This window comes from Neoarius graeffei, chromosome 19 (assembly GCF_027579695.1).
Source record: "Neoarius graeffei isolate fNeoGra1 chromosome 19, fNeoGra1.pri, whole genome shotgun sequence".
Classification (NCBI taxonomy): Eukaryota; Metazoa; Chordata; class Actinopteri; order Siluriformes; family Ariidae; genus Neoarius; species Neoarius graeffei.
In genome coordinates, this window is record NC_083587.1 from 51406120 (window position 1) to 51424078 (window position 17959).

Genomic DNA, 17959 nt, shown 5'->3' on the forward strand with positions numbered 1-17959 from the left:
CACGTGACCATTAGTGTGGCTCAGTACACCAGGTACTTCAGCTCTGAATAGATGAGGGGGAACATAATGGCGCAGGCATGGTAAAGAATTGTTCCACTGTTCACCAAGGCCCTTGGTTTCATCAGCCACGACTCTGATTTGAAACTGAAGTACATGGCGTACAAGGCTACAGCGAAGAAGTGTCCAATCAGAGTCATGGGCTTCGGCTTTAACCTAATAACAAGAGAACACAATCTTCTGTCAGTGTTTCACACATCAGAGCTATGTACAACCCCGATTCCAAGAAAGTTGGGACAAAGTACAAATTGTAAATAAAAATGGAATGCAATAATTTACAAAATCTCAAAAACTGATATTGTATTCACAATAGAACATAGACAACATATCAAATGTCGAAAGTGAGACATTTTGAAATTTCATGACAGCAACTCATCTCAAAAAAGTTGGGACAGGGGCAATAAGAGGCTGGAAAAAAGGAACAGCTGGAGGACCAAATTGCAACTCATTAGGTCAATTGGCAATAGGTCATTAACATGACTGGGTATAAAAAGAGCATCTTGGAGTGGCAGTGGCTCTCAGAAGTAAAGATGGGAAGAGGATCACCAATCCCCCTAATTCTGCGCCGACAAATAGTGGAGCGATATCAGAAAGGAGTTCGACAGTGTAAAATTGCAAAGAGTTTGAACATATCATCATCTACAGTGCATAATATCATCAAAAGATTCAGAGAATCTGGAAGAATCTCTGTGCGTAAGGGTCAAGGCCGGAAAACCATACTGGGTGCCCGTGATCTTCGGGCCCTTAGACGGCACTGCATCACATACAGGCATGCTTCTGTATTGGAAATCACAAAATGGGCTCAGGAATATTTCCAGAGAACATTATCTGTGAACACAATTCACCGTGCCATCCGCCGTTGCCAGCTAAAACTCTATAGTTCAAAGAAGAAGCCGTATCTAAACACGATCCAGAAGCGCAGACGTCTTCTCTGGGCCAAGGCTCATTTAAAATGGACTGTGGCAAAGTGGAAAACTGTTCTGTGGTCAGACGAATCAAAATTTGAAGTTCTTTATGGAAATCAGGGACGCCGTGTCATTCGGACTAAAGAGGAGAAGGACGACCCAAGTTGTTATCAGCGCTCAGTTCAGAAGCCTGCATCTCTGATGGTATGGGGTTGCATTAGTGCGTGTGGCATGGGCAGCTTACACATCTGGAAAGACACCATCAATACTGAAAGGTATATCCAGGTTCTAGAGCAACATATGCTCCCATCCAGACGACGTCTCTTTCAGGGAAGACCTTGCATTTTCCAACATGACAATGCCAAACCACATACTGCATCAATTACAGCATCATGGCTGCGTAGAAGAAGGGTCCGGGTACTGAACTGGCCAGCCTGCAGTCCAGGTCTTTCACCCATAGAAAACATTTGGTGCATCATAAAATGGAAGATACGACAAAAAAGACCTAAGACAGTTGAGCAACTAGAATCCAACATTAGACAAGAATGGGTTAACATTCCTATCCCTAAACTTGAGCAACTTGTCTCCTCAGTCCCCAGACGTTTACAGACTGTTGTAAAGAGAAAAGGGGATGTCTCACAGTGGTAAACATGGCCTTGTCCCAACTTTTTGGAGATGTGGTGTTGTCATGAAATTTAAAATCACCTAATTTTTCTCTTTAAATGATACATTTTCTCAGTTTAAACATGTGATATGTCATCTATGTTCTATTCTGAATAAAATATGGAATTTTGAAACTTCCACATCATCGCATTCCGTTTTTATTTACAATTTGTACTTTGTCCCAACTTTTTTGGAATCGGGGTTGTAAAACTGAAAGGGAGGAGTTTATGTATGTGGTTATTTCATCAGTGTGTTGCTTACACAGACAGCAGACCTACTGGTCCATTGACACATCTTCCACCCAGCTTGAAGTACTGGAAGCAGGCTGTTCTTAACTGGTGCAGAGAACCTGAAGAAGAAAAACAAAACTTTTTTTTTTCCTCGTGATTACATCCAAAATGGCAGCCACTAGAGTAAAATTCAACTTCTATATGATAATAAATTCAAACCGGAGTCGTTTAATTTAAGTAAACAGTGTTTGCTGAGGTTCATGTCAATAGTGTAGGGAAACACTTTCAGAATAACAATTAATGATGTGGACGTACTGTCTGTTCCTGCGAACAGCTCATAAAGAGCTTGAGCCAGCACATTCACGACAAATGAGTGTGATGACTTGCGCTCCCAGTAGAATTTCTTCTTTGCCTGTTGAATAGAACAACAACTTAGTCATCTCTGTAGCTCTAATAAAAATAGTATGCACACCCTTTTTACTTATTTCATAACTGCCTCCAAACTTTTCATACTCCCTCATCGTTTTCCCTGATACGCGAATTTGTCTTTGCGTGCATAATATGGCCAAAAGTTTCTGGACACTTGACCATCACCCATGTGGTTCTTCCCCAAACTGTTGCCACAAAGTTGGAGGCACACACTTGTATAGAATGTCTTTGTATGCTGTACTGTTACACTTTTGACTGGAACTAAGGGGTCCAAACCTGTTCCAGTATGACCATGATCCTGTGTAGAAAGTTGGGGTGGAGGAACTCGAGTGGCCTGCACAGAACCCTGACCTCAACCTCACTGAACTGAAATGAACTGAACGGTGTCCTAATACAAGGAATCTCAAAAAATGTTTACTGGACATGATAGTGTATCATTATCACCACCACAGGCTTGCTCATCGGGGATAAATAAATATATGCTATCCACATTCACTGGATATAAAGAAGAAGAAGCCTTTATTTGTCACATGCACACTTCAAGCACAGTGAGATTCATCTCATCTCATCTCATTATCTCTAGCCGCTTTATCCTTCTACAGGGTTGCAGGCAAGCTGGAGCCTATCCCAGCTGACTACGGGCGAAAGGCGGGGTACACCCTGGACAAGTCGCCAGGTCATCACAGGGCTGACACATAGACACAGACAACCATTCACACTCACATTCACACCTACGGTCAATTTAGAGTCACCAGTTAACCTAACCTGCATGTCTTTGGACTGTGGGGGAAACCGGAGCACCCGGAGGAAACCCACGCGGACACGGGGAGCACAGTGAGATTCATCCTCTGCATTTAACCCATCTGAAGCAGTGAACACACACACACACACACACACACACCCAGAGCAGTGGGCAGCCACACTACAGCGCCCAGGGAACAGTCAGGGGTTGGTACCTTGCTCAAGGGCACTTCAGCCCAAGGCCGCCCCATGTTAACCTAACCGCATGTCTTTGGACTGTGGGGGAAACTGGAGCACCCGGAGGAAACCCACGCGGACACGGGGAGAACATGCAAACTCCGCACAGAAAGGCCCTCGCCGGCCACTGGGCTCAAACCCTTCTTGTTGTGAGGCAACAGTGCTAACCACTACACCACCGTGCTGCCCAATCGCACGCTCTGATTATCTACTCTACTACTAGGCCATCAGCTCATATACCGTGAGTAGAGAAAAACAAAATGGCAGCGCATATTGCTGAACCAACCGAGGATGAAATAAAAACTCTACTTGAAAACAAAACCACAAAAAAAGCAACAAAATATGGAATGAAAGTATCTGATGGTAAGAACATCTCTATTTTTCAAGAATTATTACAGCATTTTTCACAAATTGCTGCTGTCATTTCACCGGTTTGTTTACATTCTAAGCGGAAATTATTTTGTCAGACATTTTGTATAAAGTTTTTATTTAATCGACTTTGCAAAAAAAATAAAAATGCTCCGTTTCACAAAATCCAGTGAATGTGGACATAATGAAACCGTTATTCCACTCAATCTCGTCGCACATGGCTTATTGCCAACTCAGAGCTACGCGCCTCGTCGGCTGTCGGCTCACGTACGACTCGATTTCGTGGAATAACTTAATTATTCAGGATAAAATCAGTTCATATGTTTAAAGTCTTCTGCAACAACATCCATTGTTAAAAGCACTATACAAATAAACTGACTTATTATCTCATCTCATTATCTGTAGCCGCTTTATCCTGTTCTACAGGGTCGCAGGCAAGCTGGAGCCTATCCCAGCTGACTACGGGCGAAAGGCGGGGTACACCCTGGACAAGTCGCCAGGTCATCACAGGGCTGACACATAGACACAGACAACCATTCACACTCACATTCACACCTACGGTCAATTTAGAGTCACCAGTTAACCTAACCTGCATGTCTTTGGACTGTGAGGGAAACCGGAGCACCCGGAGGAAACCCACGCGGACACGGGGAGAACATGCAAACTCTGCACAGAAAGGCCCTCGCCAGCCACGGGGCTCGAACCCGGACCTTCTTGCTGTGAGGCGACAGTGCTAACCACTACACCACCGTGCCAACCATTATTATTATTATTATTATTATTAAGCATGCCCTCTTTCCATTCAGTGGGAAACCCTGGTTACCTGAAGCATGGCGTTGTCATCATACAGATCTGGAACGTTCCTGAGCAGCTCTCTCCATATGCGGATGTCATTGAGTACCACACTCATCCCCCCGCCGGTGAGAGGATGCCTCATGTTGTAGGCGTCTCCCAGAAGCAGCACTCCTGTCAGAGTGTGAGGCAACGTTACTCTGAATTCTTATATTTCCATACAGATCTGCATCATTTTTTTTTCTGTAATACAGTACTCCAAAGCTGTCAGATTAGGGCCAATATTATTCATTATTCATGTGCTCACAGTAACACCCCAGAGCTAATGTTTCCCACTGATATATGACTTGTGATTTGTCTTGTTAGCTGAATAATTTGATTGTTTGAATGTAATCAATAAAGCAATAAAATATGCAGGTTTGAAATTATGTAATCAATTTAAACCTCCATCACGGCTTTTAAATTGTCCACGTTTATTAAAACTCTGCATATTTGAATGAGTTCACATGAATAAGCAGTAATTTAAAAAATAATACTAATTCGCCAAACCACTACAAATGAATTCTACGAAAAAAAATTATTAAATGTCTGTGTATTTCAAACAATATTTCTCAATTAAACTTGATCAGTTTTACATGCCTACCTGGTTTGTTGACTGGAGAAGGTGGCAGGAAGCTTGCAGGCATCGTCCTCAGACGGTCGTTCTGCAGAGCGAGCATAAAGGGCTCCTGTAAATGTCCTACAGAGAACAAGATACCGTTACTGATGCTGAAAAGAAAAGGAAGGTGATGTGAGTGCATTTAGATTACTCAATTTCTACTACAATCTGTAGTACAGTAGGTAAGGTATTTAGAGAGCAGCCCATCCTACTTGGTAGCTGAGGATAAATCTCCACCATGTACTTGGACAGGTCTCGGGGCATCTCTCCCCTGATGTCCACCAAAATTCTGGTCTCGTTGGAGGAGATCTGGTAGATCAGGATGGGACTGAGGTTTGTCAGCACCAGCTCTGCATGATTGGACTTAAACTGAGGACAATCCTGAAAGAGCAGACAGGATCACACACACCATCAGAAGAAGTGCAGAATCAGGTGGATATTAAACACATAATTTGAAAAGATCTGTGCTGTATTTAACCAGGGGGTGATAATTTAGGTACTTTTTATGCCAAAATTGGATTATTCATGTACCTTGAGAGTTATAGTCTTGCTAATTTTGAAATACATTTATATGGACGGCAGCACGGTGGTGTAGTGGTTAGCGCTGTCGCCTCACAGCAAGAAGGTCCGGGTTCGAGCCCCGTGGCCGGCGAGGGCCTTTCTGTGCGGAGTTTGCATGTTCTCCCCGTGTCCGCATGGGTTTCCTCCGGGTGCTCCGGTTTCCCCCACAGTCCAAAGACATGCAGGTTAGGTTAACTGGTGACTCTAAACTGACCGTAGGTGTGAATGTGAGTGTGAATGGTTGTCTGTGTCTATGTATCAGCCCTGTGATGACCTGGTGACTTGTCCAGGGTGTACCCCGCCTTTCGCCCGTAGTCAGCTGGGATAGGCTCCAGCTTGCCTGCGACCCTGTAGAACAGGATAAAGCGGCTACAAATAATGAGATGAGATGAGATTCATATGGACACGATTGTTTTACTGGGAAATACACCACTTGTATTTTTCCATACGAGCTACATCTGGGACATGGAGAACGAAAATGGTGACATAAATCTCTGTATGTCATTCGTAAGGAAATCAATGAATTGGTTTGATAAATTTGGGTACTTTGTTTGTTAATGTGTCTACAGGTATATAATAAAAAATAAAATCACACTTTGGCTTAAAGATATGAAGTTTATTTTCTCATGCTGAAAAACTCAGTTTTCGTACGAAATACATCACGGATTTGAGTGACATATTTAAATAATATTGGCTGGCTCTTTTTTTTTTTTTCGATGTATATCAGATACATTATATTCCATTCAGCTAGCATGATATTGAACAAGTCAAAGACAAGTGAATGATATATATCTGATATACCATGAAAAAAGCCAGCCAATATTATTATTATACGTACACATTCCTTTCAGGAATGCGTCTTTCTCTTTCAAAATTCTCTCAAAATCTTCCGTATTTAACGAAGCAAACCTGGCGGTCATGTTTATTTACAAATTGTCACAGTCGCTCGCAAGCACGGAAGTTTTACATCTCCGACGTGTGACGTCATGTTGTCTTGAGAACCATGCAATATCGTAAACCATATTCAACGCTCATTGCTCATTGGGTAGAGTGATGTAATACACATAGGATAAGCGATATGCTAACAATATTGCATGCTATCAAACCAAATTAATGAAACCTGTTAGAAGGGAATAGAACACATGATGTCACTCCCAGTGTTTTCCCGCTGACTAGATGCGCATAGTCAAAATGGCGAACCGGTTCAAAATTAAAATTGTTTTGATTAACTTGCTTTTTTTTGTGGATGTGTCCATATAATATAAAGAATATTACATGGTGGTGTGAATATATGAAGTTTATCTTCTCATGTTAAATATTTTTCACTCGTTCGCTTCACTTGCTAGTGAACATGTTCACCACTTGAAGATAAACTTCATATCTTTGCACAACCGTTTAATATCATACACACACACACACAGCACTTAGGATGTTTTCTTAAGGTAAAAGTAGCCTATATATATATATATATATATATATATATATATATATATATATATATATATATATATATATATATATATATATTTTTTTTTTTAATCAGACACTTCGCCTTACCTTCATTAAGCAGCCAACAAAATGTGAGCAGACCTTGACTTTTCCAGACACGAGATTCTTACGGAATTTGGAGAAACAGCCATCAGCGACCACCGTCAGAGGAGCACGGATCTCCTGAGGAGAAACAACACAGTGAAGAGTGAATGTGTGAATATTGTTTTTGTATCCTCAATCCTTCTTCACTCTACATGACATGACTCAAATCTACCAGTACGTGTCTTTGTTAAAAGGTTCTGTTTAAGTTCCTGGACAAAACAATATTATCTTTCTTCCTCCATGTTAATCATAATATACTGTACATGCACCTCGTTTACTTCTTTGAAGCCAGTAATGCTGATCACATGACTAATAACTTAATTTCACAAACTGAATCGGAAAATTAAGTAGGTAGTGCTTTTATTTTGTCATTATAGAAACAAAATCTAGGGCGGCACGGTGGTGTAGTGGTTAGCGCTGTCGCCTCGCAGCAAGAAGGTCCGGGTTCGAGCCCCATGGCCGGCGAGGGCCTTTCTGTGCGGAGTTTGCATGTTCTCCCCGTGTCCGCGTGGGTTTCCTCCGGGTGCTCCGGTTTCCCCCACAGTCCAAAGACATGCAGGTTAGGTCAACTGGTGACTCTAAATTGAGCGTAGGTGTGAATGTGAGTGTGAATGGTTGTCTGTGTCTATGTGTCAGCCCTGTGATGACCTGGCGACTTGTCCAGGGTGTACCCCGCCTTTCGCCCATAGTCAGCTGGGATAGGCTCCAGCTTGCCTGCGACCCTGTAGAACAGGATAAAGCGGCTACAGATAATGAGATGAGAATGAGAAACAAAATCTGATAAAATAAAGAATAATTTTCAACCAAAAGCATCCATTTACATCCAAAAATTAGTTTGGATTCTGAATACAGTTACAACCTGCAGCACTTAATGAAGTGCCTGTGCTCTCGAAAAACAAAAGCTGCTGTCGTTATACTATAGTGTATATGTTTTCAGGAAATAAACACTTTCAAAAGTACGTGTTTTGTACCTTTAGCCAGAAGAAAAATATCATATAGTGTGCCTTTAAGCCTCATTTAAAAGGATCCTCCAGCAGATTTATTCTCAAACTTTATTTTAAGTAAAAGTAGTCACAGATTTCAAAAATCAAACTTTCATTTTCGTAGACCGAATAGTGTTCGAGAAAAATTAATTTTCTTTAAAGTGTCAGATGGGCTTCCTGTGGTGGTGACAGTGACCCTAACCCTAGATTATGTGGGGGAGAAGAAAAAAAAAAGAAAAAGCGCAGCACAAAGTCTCATGTCTGATCCAGTTTCTGTCAGTGGCACTTTGTCTCACACACACACTTTCTGTAGATCATGTCAAAAAAAGATTTTGCAGAGTGAGGTCTCATGTCTGATCCAGTTTCTGTCGGTGACCCTCTGTTCCAGCTGAGCAAGCACAATTTGCATTTTCTCTGTATAAATGCAGTCTAGTTCCAGCTTGTGCTTTCTTTTTAGCATCACATACCCCTTTTCCACCAAATCAGTTCCAGGGCTGGTTCGGGGCCAGTGCTGGTGCTGGTTCACAACTCGTTCAACTTGCGAACCAGCTGAGAACCAGTTTGCTTTTCCATAGCTCAGGGTGCTAAGGGGAGCCACGTCATTACGTCGCTGTATACGTCAGTTACTTCGCTGCATTTGCATAAACCTTGGTGCAAACATCAAAGCAACAACAACACAGAGAAGAAGAAGAAGCAGCAGCAGCAACAACAACAACAATAATGGATGACTGCTGCTTTACTGCATCCATGATATCTCGTTGCTTATTTAAAAATGGCGCCCTCTCGCGGTCTTGCTATTGTTGTTGGTCTTAACAACTCCGCCCCCGCTGACGTAAGCAGTTCTTTCCTCTGGCCCAGCAAAGAGCTGGTGCTACCCTGGAACCGGTTTTTCTGACCCAGAGCCAGTTCTTTGTCAGTGGAAACAGAAAACCCGGTTCCAAACTAAGCACTGGCCCCGAACCAGCCCTGGAACTGATTTGGTGGAAAAGGGCTAACTGTGGCATGTATATGCTACACAATGAGGCATACTTCTTTAAAAACCTGATAAATTTGGTAAAATACTTGTAAAACTAGCAAAACTATGATGTAAACAGAGAACATAAACAGCCGAGTTGCTCCAAGCAACCGCTACATGACGTCATTGCATACATCACCACCGCAGGAAGCCCATCTGGCATTTTAAAGAAAATTCATTTTACTCGAATACTATTTGGGCTCTGAAAATGAAAGTTTAATTTTTGAAATCTGCAACTAATTTTACTTGAATACGTTTGAGAATAAATCATAATTGGACCTGAAGGACCTCAGTTATATCTTCAAAGGTATGTTTACTATGTTTTCCAATTTCGCTAGATGATAACTTTTTTTTCTGATTTTGTGCGCGTGTGTGTGTGTGTGTGTGTGTGTGTGTGTATATATACCTTGATCTTCCCAGTGTCCTTCTCACGATACTGAACTCCTGTCACACAGTCATCCTCCTCCTGCAGACTGGTTACTGTGCCCTCCACAAACATCACACTGTACAAATGAAAAAGCTGTCAGATTCATTACTTTACACACAACACACAGACAGAGGAAACAGCTTTAGGGACGCCTGGTATAAAAGTACTAGCAGGACTAGGCCCTTTGTCTTTCAGTAATAAAAAAAAAAAAAAAAAAAGACATCAACCTGTGGTGTCATTTTTGGTATCCACATCTGATTATTTGCTGTTAACAAAATGTCTTAAAGTGGATTTTATTTTTGTACTTTTGTAGAACCAAAATGCAGCAGCACTACCGCTCTTTGTAAGAAAAATAAATAAATAAAAAACGCAGAATTGTATGAAGAAGGGGGCGGCATGGTGGCGTAGTGGTTAGCACTGTCGCCTCACAGCAAGAAGGTTCTGGGTTCGAGCCCAGCAGTTGGCAAGGGCCATTCTGTGTGGAGTTTGCATGTTCTCCCCGTGTCCGCGTGGGTTTCCTCCAGGTGCTCCGGTTTCCCCCACAGTCCAAAGACATGCAGGTTAGGCTAATTGGTGGCTCTAAATTGACCGTAGGTGTGAATGTGAATGGTTGTTTGTCTCTGTTTCAGTCCTGCGACAACCTGGCGACTTGTCCAGGGTGTACCCCGCCTCTCGCCCATAGTCAGCTGGGATAGGCTCCAGCTTGCCTGCGACCCTGTAGAACAGGATAAGTGGCTACAAATAAAGGATGGCTGGATAGATGAAGAAGTGAAGCTCAAAGACATGCAGATTAGATAAAATACCCAACCACTGGGGTTGAACAAGACAGTGCATACTTAGTGCCAACCCCGGATAAATTGGGGACGGTTGCGTCAGGAAGGGCATCCGGTGTAAAACCTATGCCAGATCAAATATATGGAACAGATCCACTGTGGCGATGCCTAATGGGAGCATCTGAAAGACAAAGTAGTATGAAGGCGTGAGGCTCGGCTGATTTCTTTCTAGCCCAGACTGTAGATTCATGCAGCTATACTGACATACAGTAAGTGACAGTTGTGTCAGCTGATTACACAGAGTGAAATACACCCTCGACTTGATACCCACTTCTCTGACACATGCATAACACGACATCAGGCGCATAGGAAATACAGTCTCTGATGTAATGAATGTGAACAAGTCTCACCTCATTATCTCTAGCCGCTTTATCCTGTTCTACAGGGTCGCAGGCAAGCTGGAGCCTATCCCAGCTGACTACGGGCGAAAGGCGGGGTACACCCTGGACAAGTCGCCAGGTCATCACAGGGCTGACACATAGACACAGACAACCATTCACACCTACGGTCAATTTAGAGTCACCAGTTAACCTAACCTGCATGTCTTTGGACCGTGGGGGAAACTGGAGCACCCGGAGGAAACCCACGCGGACACGGGGAGAACATGCAAACTCCACACAGAAAGGCCCTCGCCGGCCACGGGGCTCGAACCCGGACCTTCTTGCTGTGAGGCGACAGCGCTAACCACTACACCACCGTGCCACCCATGTGAACAAGTGAGGTTATTTATTCTTTGTAAGTGTTATGAAGCATGTCAGTCAGAGAAAGACACACACAGATGATTGGGAAGGCTGTGGGAGCGTCAGCTGAGTAGTGGGCGTGTGTGACATGCCACCTTCAAAAAGGAAACAGGTGACCACACCAGGGTGGCGTTCTCTGTGATGTAAGTTTCCCTAGGTGACTGCACATGTCTGGAAGTAGCCCCTGAGGATTTTGTTTTGTTTCGGACCTTTTCATTTTGGATTATTGTTATCTACACAAATAAAACTTGAACTGTGAGAACCACCGGAGCTTTGGCTGGGCGCTCGTCAGAGCAAGGATTGGGCTGTCCCAGTGCGCATTTGTCAGTATTTGCGGTAAGCTGCTCTCCTGTGGCCTTCCCAACTTTAGTGGCAAACATGACAGCACACATTACTGATATAGATGCAAGCTCATGTTTAACGCAGACACCACAGGGGAAGATACATCCAGGCCCTGGCTAACTATTAGTTTAAAACCCCTAGACGGATTACTTTGACAGGTAGATTAGCTTTGTATCCCTGTTGTTTCATAATATCTCGGTAGGCATTTGGTATTCTGGGGAGGATCTGGCGATGGAACAGTAAGGTTAGTGTACAAAAGATATCAGACCCTCTGTGTCCCTTGGACAGGGTGTCTGAGATCGAGACCAATCCTAACTTTACATTTTTAACATAAACAAAGACACATGACTCTATAGCAACATGATGTGCCAGTCTTAAATATGGATGAAATTAAGATATCAATTAATCTGCTGGCAGATTTAGCAGATGACCGCGTTCTGTCAAATTACACCTCAACCTCATTTACACATGCTGCTTTATGAACAACTGTATTAGGTTAAATCCCAAGGACCAGGTTTGTCAGTGAGTCATGGCTTTTATTCAGTTCAGAAAGAGCTTCATGGTCATCTTACAGGATGAATCAGGTGTCTTAGAATAAATGAAAAAAACTAAACCAGAGAAAGTTCTCCTCAGGTCTGGGAATGAAGTCTTTTTTTTTTTTTTTAACTTTGTTAATCAGAAGAATGTCTGTGAAGGTTCTCAGTCATCCAGGTCATCGTAAACCGTAGGTGCTAAAGAATTTCAAGCAAGTCCAGTTGCCTTCTTTAGCACCTACAATGGCGGCACGGTGGTGTAGTGGTTAGCGCTGTCGCCTCACAGCAAGAAGGTCCGGGTTCGAGCCCCATGGCCGGCAAGGGCCTTTCTGTGTGGAGTTTGCATGTTCTCCCCGTGTCCGCGTGGGTTTCCTCCGGGTGCTCCGGTTTCCCCCACAGTCCAAAGACATGCAGGTTAGGTTAACTGGTGACTCTAAATTGACCATAGGTGTGAATGTGAATGGTTGTCTGTGTCTCTGTGTCAGCCCTGTGATGACCTGGCGACTTGTCCAGGGTGTACCCCGCCTTTCGCCCGTAGTCAGCTGGGATAGGCTCCAGCTTGCCTGCGACCCTGTAGAAGGATAAAGCGGCTAATGAGATGAGATGAGAAATTTATTAATCAGAAGCTTACTTGGGTTCTTTGAGAGCAGCACGTCGCAGGCCCATGATAAAGCGACCATGGTGGAACGCTCGGCCACACTCATCTTGTGGGTAAGGGATCTCCACTTCTGAGAGACTCTCTTTGTCATGGATTACATACCCACTGACTACATGAGCATCCAGGCCCTCTACAGCACCTAAGGAAAGTTGTGTAAATGTGTGAGTAATTAATTAAGGTGTGAATTTATTTAGCATCTACATCTCTTTCTAGGAGTCATCCTTTATAGATAGCTTACCCTCCAGACCCAGCTCTTTGAGTGCCCGGTAGCCACCTGGCTGCAAAAGCTCCCCCACGATTCTGTCCGGTTCACGCAGATCTCTCTCCACCACGCAAACCTTCCAGCCATCTTGCGCCAACACGGCCGCCATGGCAGAACCCAGCACACCAGCACCCACGATGATGACGTCTGGCTCCGGCTCACCAGTGGACCCACACTCTGAGGTACTTTCTGTGTTTAGTGCTGCTTCTTTGGTTCTTACTCGCTTCCTCCTGGTAGCTCCCTAGTCATGATTCAAGAGGAGAACAAATGTGACAATACTTTTACTGATAAAACCATGAAGCGCCAAACATTTCATCACTAGTGTGTGAGTGGTCTAATATGGGTTCAATATAAAAACAAAAGCAACATGGAAATTGTTTTTGTGTTGAAGCAAACTTTTAAAAAGCATGTGCGAAAAACTAAAAGGTATCAATCGTTAGCATGCTTGAATTAATGTTTAATTATGTTTTTGTACTGCATCAAATATTCACTGCCTTCAGGGATAATAATGTAGAGTCTAAAGACAACAGTGTGAGTGCAGAAAAGAAAAATCAAGGAAGCCTTTATTTGTTACATGTACACTCAAGCACAGTGAAATTTAACCCATCTGAAGCAGTGAACACACATACACACAAATGAGCAATGAGCACACACATACCCAGAGCAGTGGGCAGCTATGCAACAGCACCCGGGGAGCAGTTATGGGTTCGGTGCCTCGCTCAAGGGCACTTCAGCCCAACCTCAGCCCAAGGCTGCCCCTAACCTACATGTCTTTGGACTGTGGTGGAAACCGGAGCACCCAGAGGAAACCCACGCAGACATGGGGAGAACATGCAAACTCCACACAGAAAGACCCCTGTTGGCCACTGGGCTCGAACCCAGAACCTTCTTGCTGTGAGGCAACAGTGCTAACCATTACACCACAGTGCAACCTGTAAAATATCTATCTTTTTCATACTTAACCAGAATTCAAACTCATAACCTTCTGGTTCTTAACCCAACACTTTAACCACGAGACCAGCAATGATTGCAGTGCAACCATTTCTGTGTCAAAAATAATTAGTTTCAACAATAAACAAATCATTTAAGCCTTTTAAACAAATACATTTTTCATTTACAGCTAGAAGGTGGCAAAATACTGAAATCCCTTACTCAAATAGAATGCTTACACGGCTAAAAAAAAAAAAAAAAATTGTGGTAAAAGTTTAATGCAGAATTAGAAAAAGTACAAATGTTTACATTTTCTTCATGAAAGTATGAAAGGCAAAGAACAAAGACTTACGAAGCAAAGACAATTACTGATAGGTAATATTTTTCCACTATTTGACTAAGACCAACTAACAAGGGCTTTATTCTAAATCAGTCAGATGTTAGCTAGCATGATGATAACTCACAACATAAACTAACTGGGGCGGCACGGTGGTGTAGTGGTTAGCGCTGTCGCCTCACAGCAAGAAGGTCCGGGTTCGAGCCCCGTAGCCGGCGAGGGCCTTTCTGTGGGGAGTTTGCATGTTCTCCCCGTGGGTTTCCTCCGGGTGCTCCGGTTTCCCCCACAGTCCAAAGACATGCAGGTTAGGTTAACTGGTGACTCTAAATTGAGCGTACTGTAGGTGTGAATGTGAGTGTGAATGGTTGTCTGTGTCTATGTATCAGCCCTGTGATGACCTGGCGACTTGTCCAGGATGTACCCCACCTTTCACCCGTAGTCAGCTGGGATAGGCTCCAGCTTGCCTGCGACCCTGTAGAACAGGATAAAGCGGCTACAGATAATGAGATGAGACAAACTAACTGGTTGCTAATAGCTTGCTGTCACAAAACAAACTGCTTTGATAAAGTCAAAAGTGTACATAGTAGAAGATTACATTACAGAGCCCCCAAAGTTAATTATCTTGTAAGAGCAAGTTATTTGTCTTGTGGGAACAAGTTAAGATCTGTATCATTGGCCTATCCTGAGTAAGTCTGGGGTAAGGGGTAAGTTTGTTGATTTCTCAAGTATGTTTGAAACATGGCAGTGTTCATGGCTTTATTTGGACAGTTAGAGACGCATATAAAATTTATATTATATGGACACGAGTGTTTTACCGGGAAATACACCACTTGTATTTTTCATACAAGCTACATCCAGGACATGGAGAACCAAAACCATGACATAAATCTCTATACGTCACTTGTGAGGAAATTGATGAATTGTTTTGATAAATTTGGGTACTTTTTGTTTGTCAGTGTGTCTATATAATAAAAAGAAAATCACACTTTCACTTGAAGATATGAAATTTATCTTCTTGTGTTGAAAAACTCATATTTTTCATACAAATTACATCACGGATCTGAGTGACATATTTCCCAATATTTCACTCTGATGTCACTCCCAGTGTTTTCCCGCTGACTGGACGCAAGTTGTCAAAATGGCAAACCGGTTCAAAATGAAAATTATTTTGATTAACTTGAGTATCATTTTTTTTTTGTGGATGTGTCCAGATAATATAAAAGAACATTACACGATGGTGTGAAGATATGAAGTTTATATTCTAGTGTTGAAAAATATACATTCACCATTTGAAGATAAACTTCATATCTTCATGCGACTGTGTAATATCCTGTATACAGTAAATCATCTTGTGCACACAAGATAAAAAAATATCCATGTTAATGTGAACGAAGTGATTTTAAAGCCAGCTAAGATGAATGAGTGGTGCAGTTTAACCTCAAAAATCCAAATTTCATTTAATATTCATTTACAAGAAATAACTTCGAAGAATGAACATAAGGTTAAGAGAAACTACCTGTATGACCTGTATGGTAGCTGGTAAATATGGTGGATACAGTACTGTGTACAAAAGTCTTTGGTACATACTTAAATAAATAAATAAATAAATAATGAATGAATGCTGTTGAGGAATGATGGCTTTAAAAAATAAAGAAAAATATATGTTTCAATGTTAAGGGTGGCACGGTGGTGTAGTGGTTAGCACTGTCGCCTCACAGCAAGAAGGTTCTGGGTTCGAGCCCAAGGTCCTTTCTGTGTGGAGTTTGCATGTTCTCCCCGTGTCCACGTGGGTTTCCTCCGGGTGCTCCGGTTTCCCCCACAGTCCAAAGACATGCAGGTTAGGCTAACTGGTGACTCTATATTGACTGTAGGTGTGAATGGTTGTCAGTGTCCATGTATGAGCCCTGCAATGACCTGGCGACTTGTCCAGGGTGTACCCCGCCTCTCGCCCGTAGTCAGCTGGGATAGGTGCCAGCTTGGCTGCGACCCTGTAGAACAGGATAAAGTGGCTACAGATAATGGATGGATGGAAGGGTTTCAATGTTAAAAAAATGAAACAAAGTCACTATTTGGTGTGAGGAACCTTTCTCCGTTGAGGCAAGCAGGATCCTATCCTAGATGACTATGAGTGAGAGGTACACCCTGGACAAGTCTATGGGTCATCACAGGGCTGACACAGAGACAAACAACCATTCACACCTACGGTCAATTTAGAGTCACCAGTTAACCTAACCTGCATGTCTTTGGACTGTGGGGGAAACCGGAGCACCCGGAGGAAACCCACGCGGACACGGGGAGAACATGCAAACTCCACACAGAAAGGCCCTCGCCGGCTGCTGGGCTCAAACCCAGAACCTTCTTGCTGTGAAGAAACAGTGCTAACCACTACACCACCGTGTCACCCTACAGGACAATATAATAGTCATAAAATAAACATCTACAGGGTGTAAACCTAAACAGATTATAAACAGCATGGTAACTTACCTTTTTGTTCTCCTCTGCTGCATTGTTTCTTTGAGTAATGTCTGACTTGTGGATGATTTTAAGAATGAAAGGTAGAACTGATAAGATTTCCAACAGTAGCCGTAACAAGTGAAATGTTTTTATCCCCCAGTGGTACCTGTGGAAGGTGAGTATTATTGCTCCCACTGCCAGTAAAACCAGTGCAGCAATCAGCAGCTCTCTGCGAGCTAAAAACACAAACACGTCGCTTTTTTTGTACACATATGTGAAGCTTGCTATCCCCAAAAAAGTCCACATGATTTAAAGTTTTAAATAATAATAATAATAATAATAATAATAATAATAATTTCACGTGCAAAAGAAAAAAATAGTGCAAGCAATTCTTTCAGTTAAGTCCACTTAAAAATATTCAATTTGTAAATATTAGTTCATTTTTATACAGCTAGAAAATTAACAATATTTTTCTCATTCTGGTCTCTGTGTGAAATCCAGGCGCTCTTCAAACTCAACACAAGATGCTGAATGATTTATGCTAATGAAGGAGCGGATCTTCACCTGATTTGTCGACACTACAGTCCCGCCTCCTGGATTCTTGTTCAGCCAATCAGGAGCGAGGAAGGGGTGAGCAGAGCTCACGCTATTCTCCTATTGGTCAGCCACACTGCACGGAAGGTAGGATGATGTGACGTCATGGCTGTTCAAACCTGAAGTGCCACTGGTGTACAGTAAATATAAAATGACACAGAGATATAAAGCATAGGACCATAACCTAAAAAGCCAGCATGGGTTTGTTTTGCTTTACTTCCGGGTTTATTTCCCAACAGTAACATATGATAATGTATGGGCTGTTCTCCAACATGCCTCTGAATCTCCACCTTGCTTTCCATGAATAAAACACTCCAAAACATAATCTCTATAAATCTTTTTTTTTTTTTAATTCTTCATAAATCTTTACTACATGTGAATGATGAGAAACTTTTCTTTTTGTAAACAGGAACCCTTTCAGTTGTAACATGAATTCACAGACTCCATCAGTACAGATTTATTTTATAAACTAATCAATTTCAAGTTATTTAAATGCATAGACATTTTTTTTTCTGTTTGGGATATTTATTAGTGCCATAGAGCTTTTTATTCCTGAATTGTCAAAAAAAAAAAATGCCCAAGTTGATGATGTTTAAAAGCATATTTATTTTTCAGT

At 42.4% G+C, this 17959-nt stretch overlaps 1 protein-coding gene across 2 annotated transcripts; it reads right to left on the minus strand.

Moving 5' to 3' along the window:
- Positions 1-20: 20 nt before the first annotated feature.
- On the minus strand, positions 21-17055 carry sqlea (squalene epoxidase a). 2 transcript variants are annotated; one of them, XM_060900937.1, is made up of 11 exons: positions 16780-17055; positions 13005-13269; positions 12740-12905; positions 9640-9736; positions 7200-7313; positions 5294-5462; positions 5067-5162; positions 4455-4597; positions 2171-2267; positions 1887-1974; positions 21-213 (listed from the first exon to the last, which is right to left on the minus strand). In XM_060900937.1, the coding sequence occupies exons 1-11, from the start codon at positions 17053-17055 to the stop codon at positions 21-23; spliced, it is 1704 nt and encodes a 567-aa protein (XP_060756920.1). The 2 variants fall into 2 exon arrangements, with proteins under 2 accessions (XP_060756920.1, XP_060756921.1); XM_060900938.1 differs by having other exon boundaries at positions 13005-13251; positions 16765-17055.
- Between the last annotated feature and the right edge of the window lie 904 nt (positions 17056-17959).

Excerpts from the sequence above, each read along its gene's own strand:
- sqlea (XM_060900937.1), bottom strand. The coding sequence starts at position 17,055 with ATGTGGACTTTTTTGGGGATAGCAAGCTTCACATATGTGTACAAAAAA. Across the intron at positions 5,463-7,199 it reads TTGTTGGCTGCTTAATGAAG|GATTGTCCTCAGTTTAAGTC; the intron begins GTAAGGCGAAGT and ends CTGCTCTTTCAG. Across the intron at positions 5,163-5,293 it reads GATTTATCCTCAGCTACCAA|GACATTTACAGGAGCCCTTT; the intron begins GTAGGATGGGCT and ends TGTTCTCTGTAG.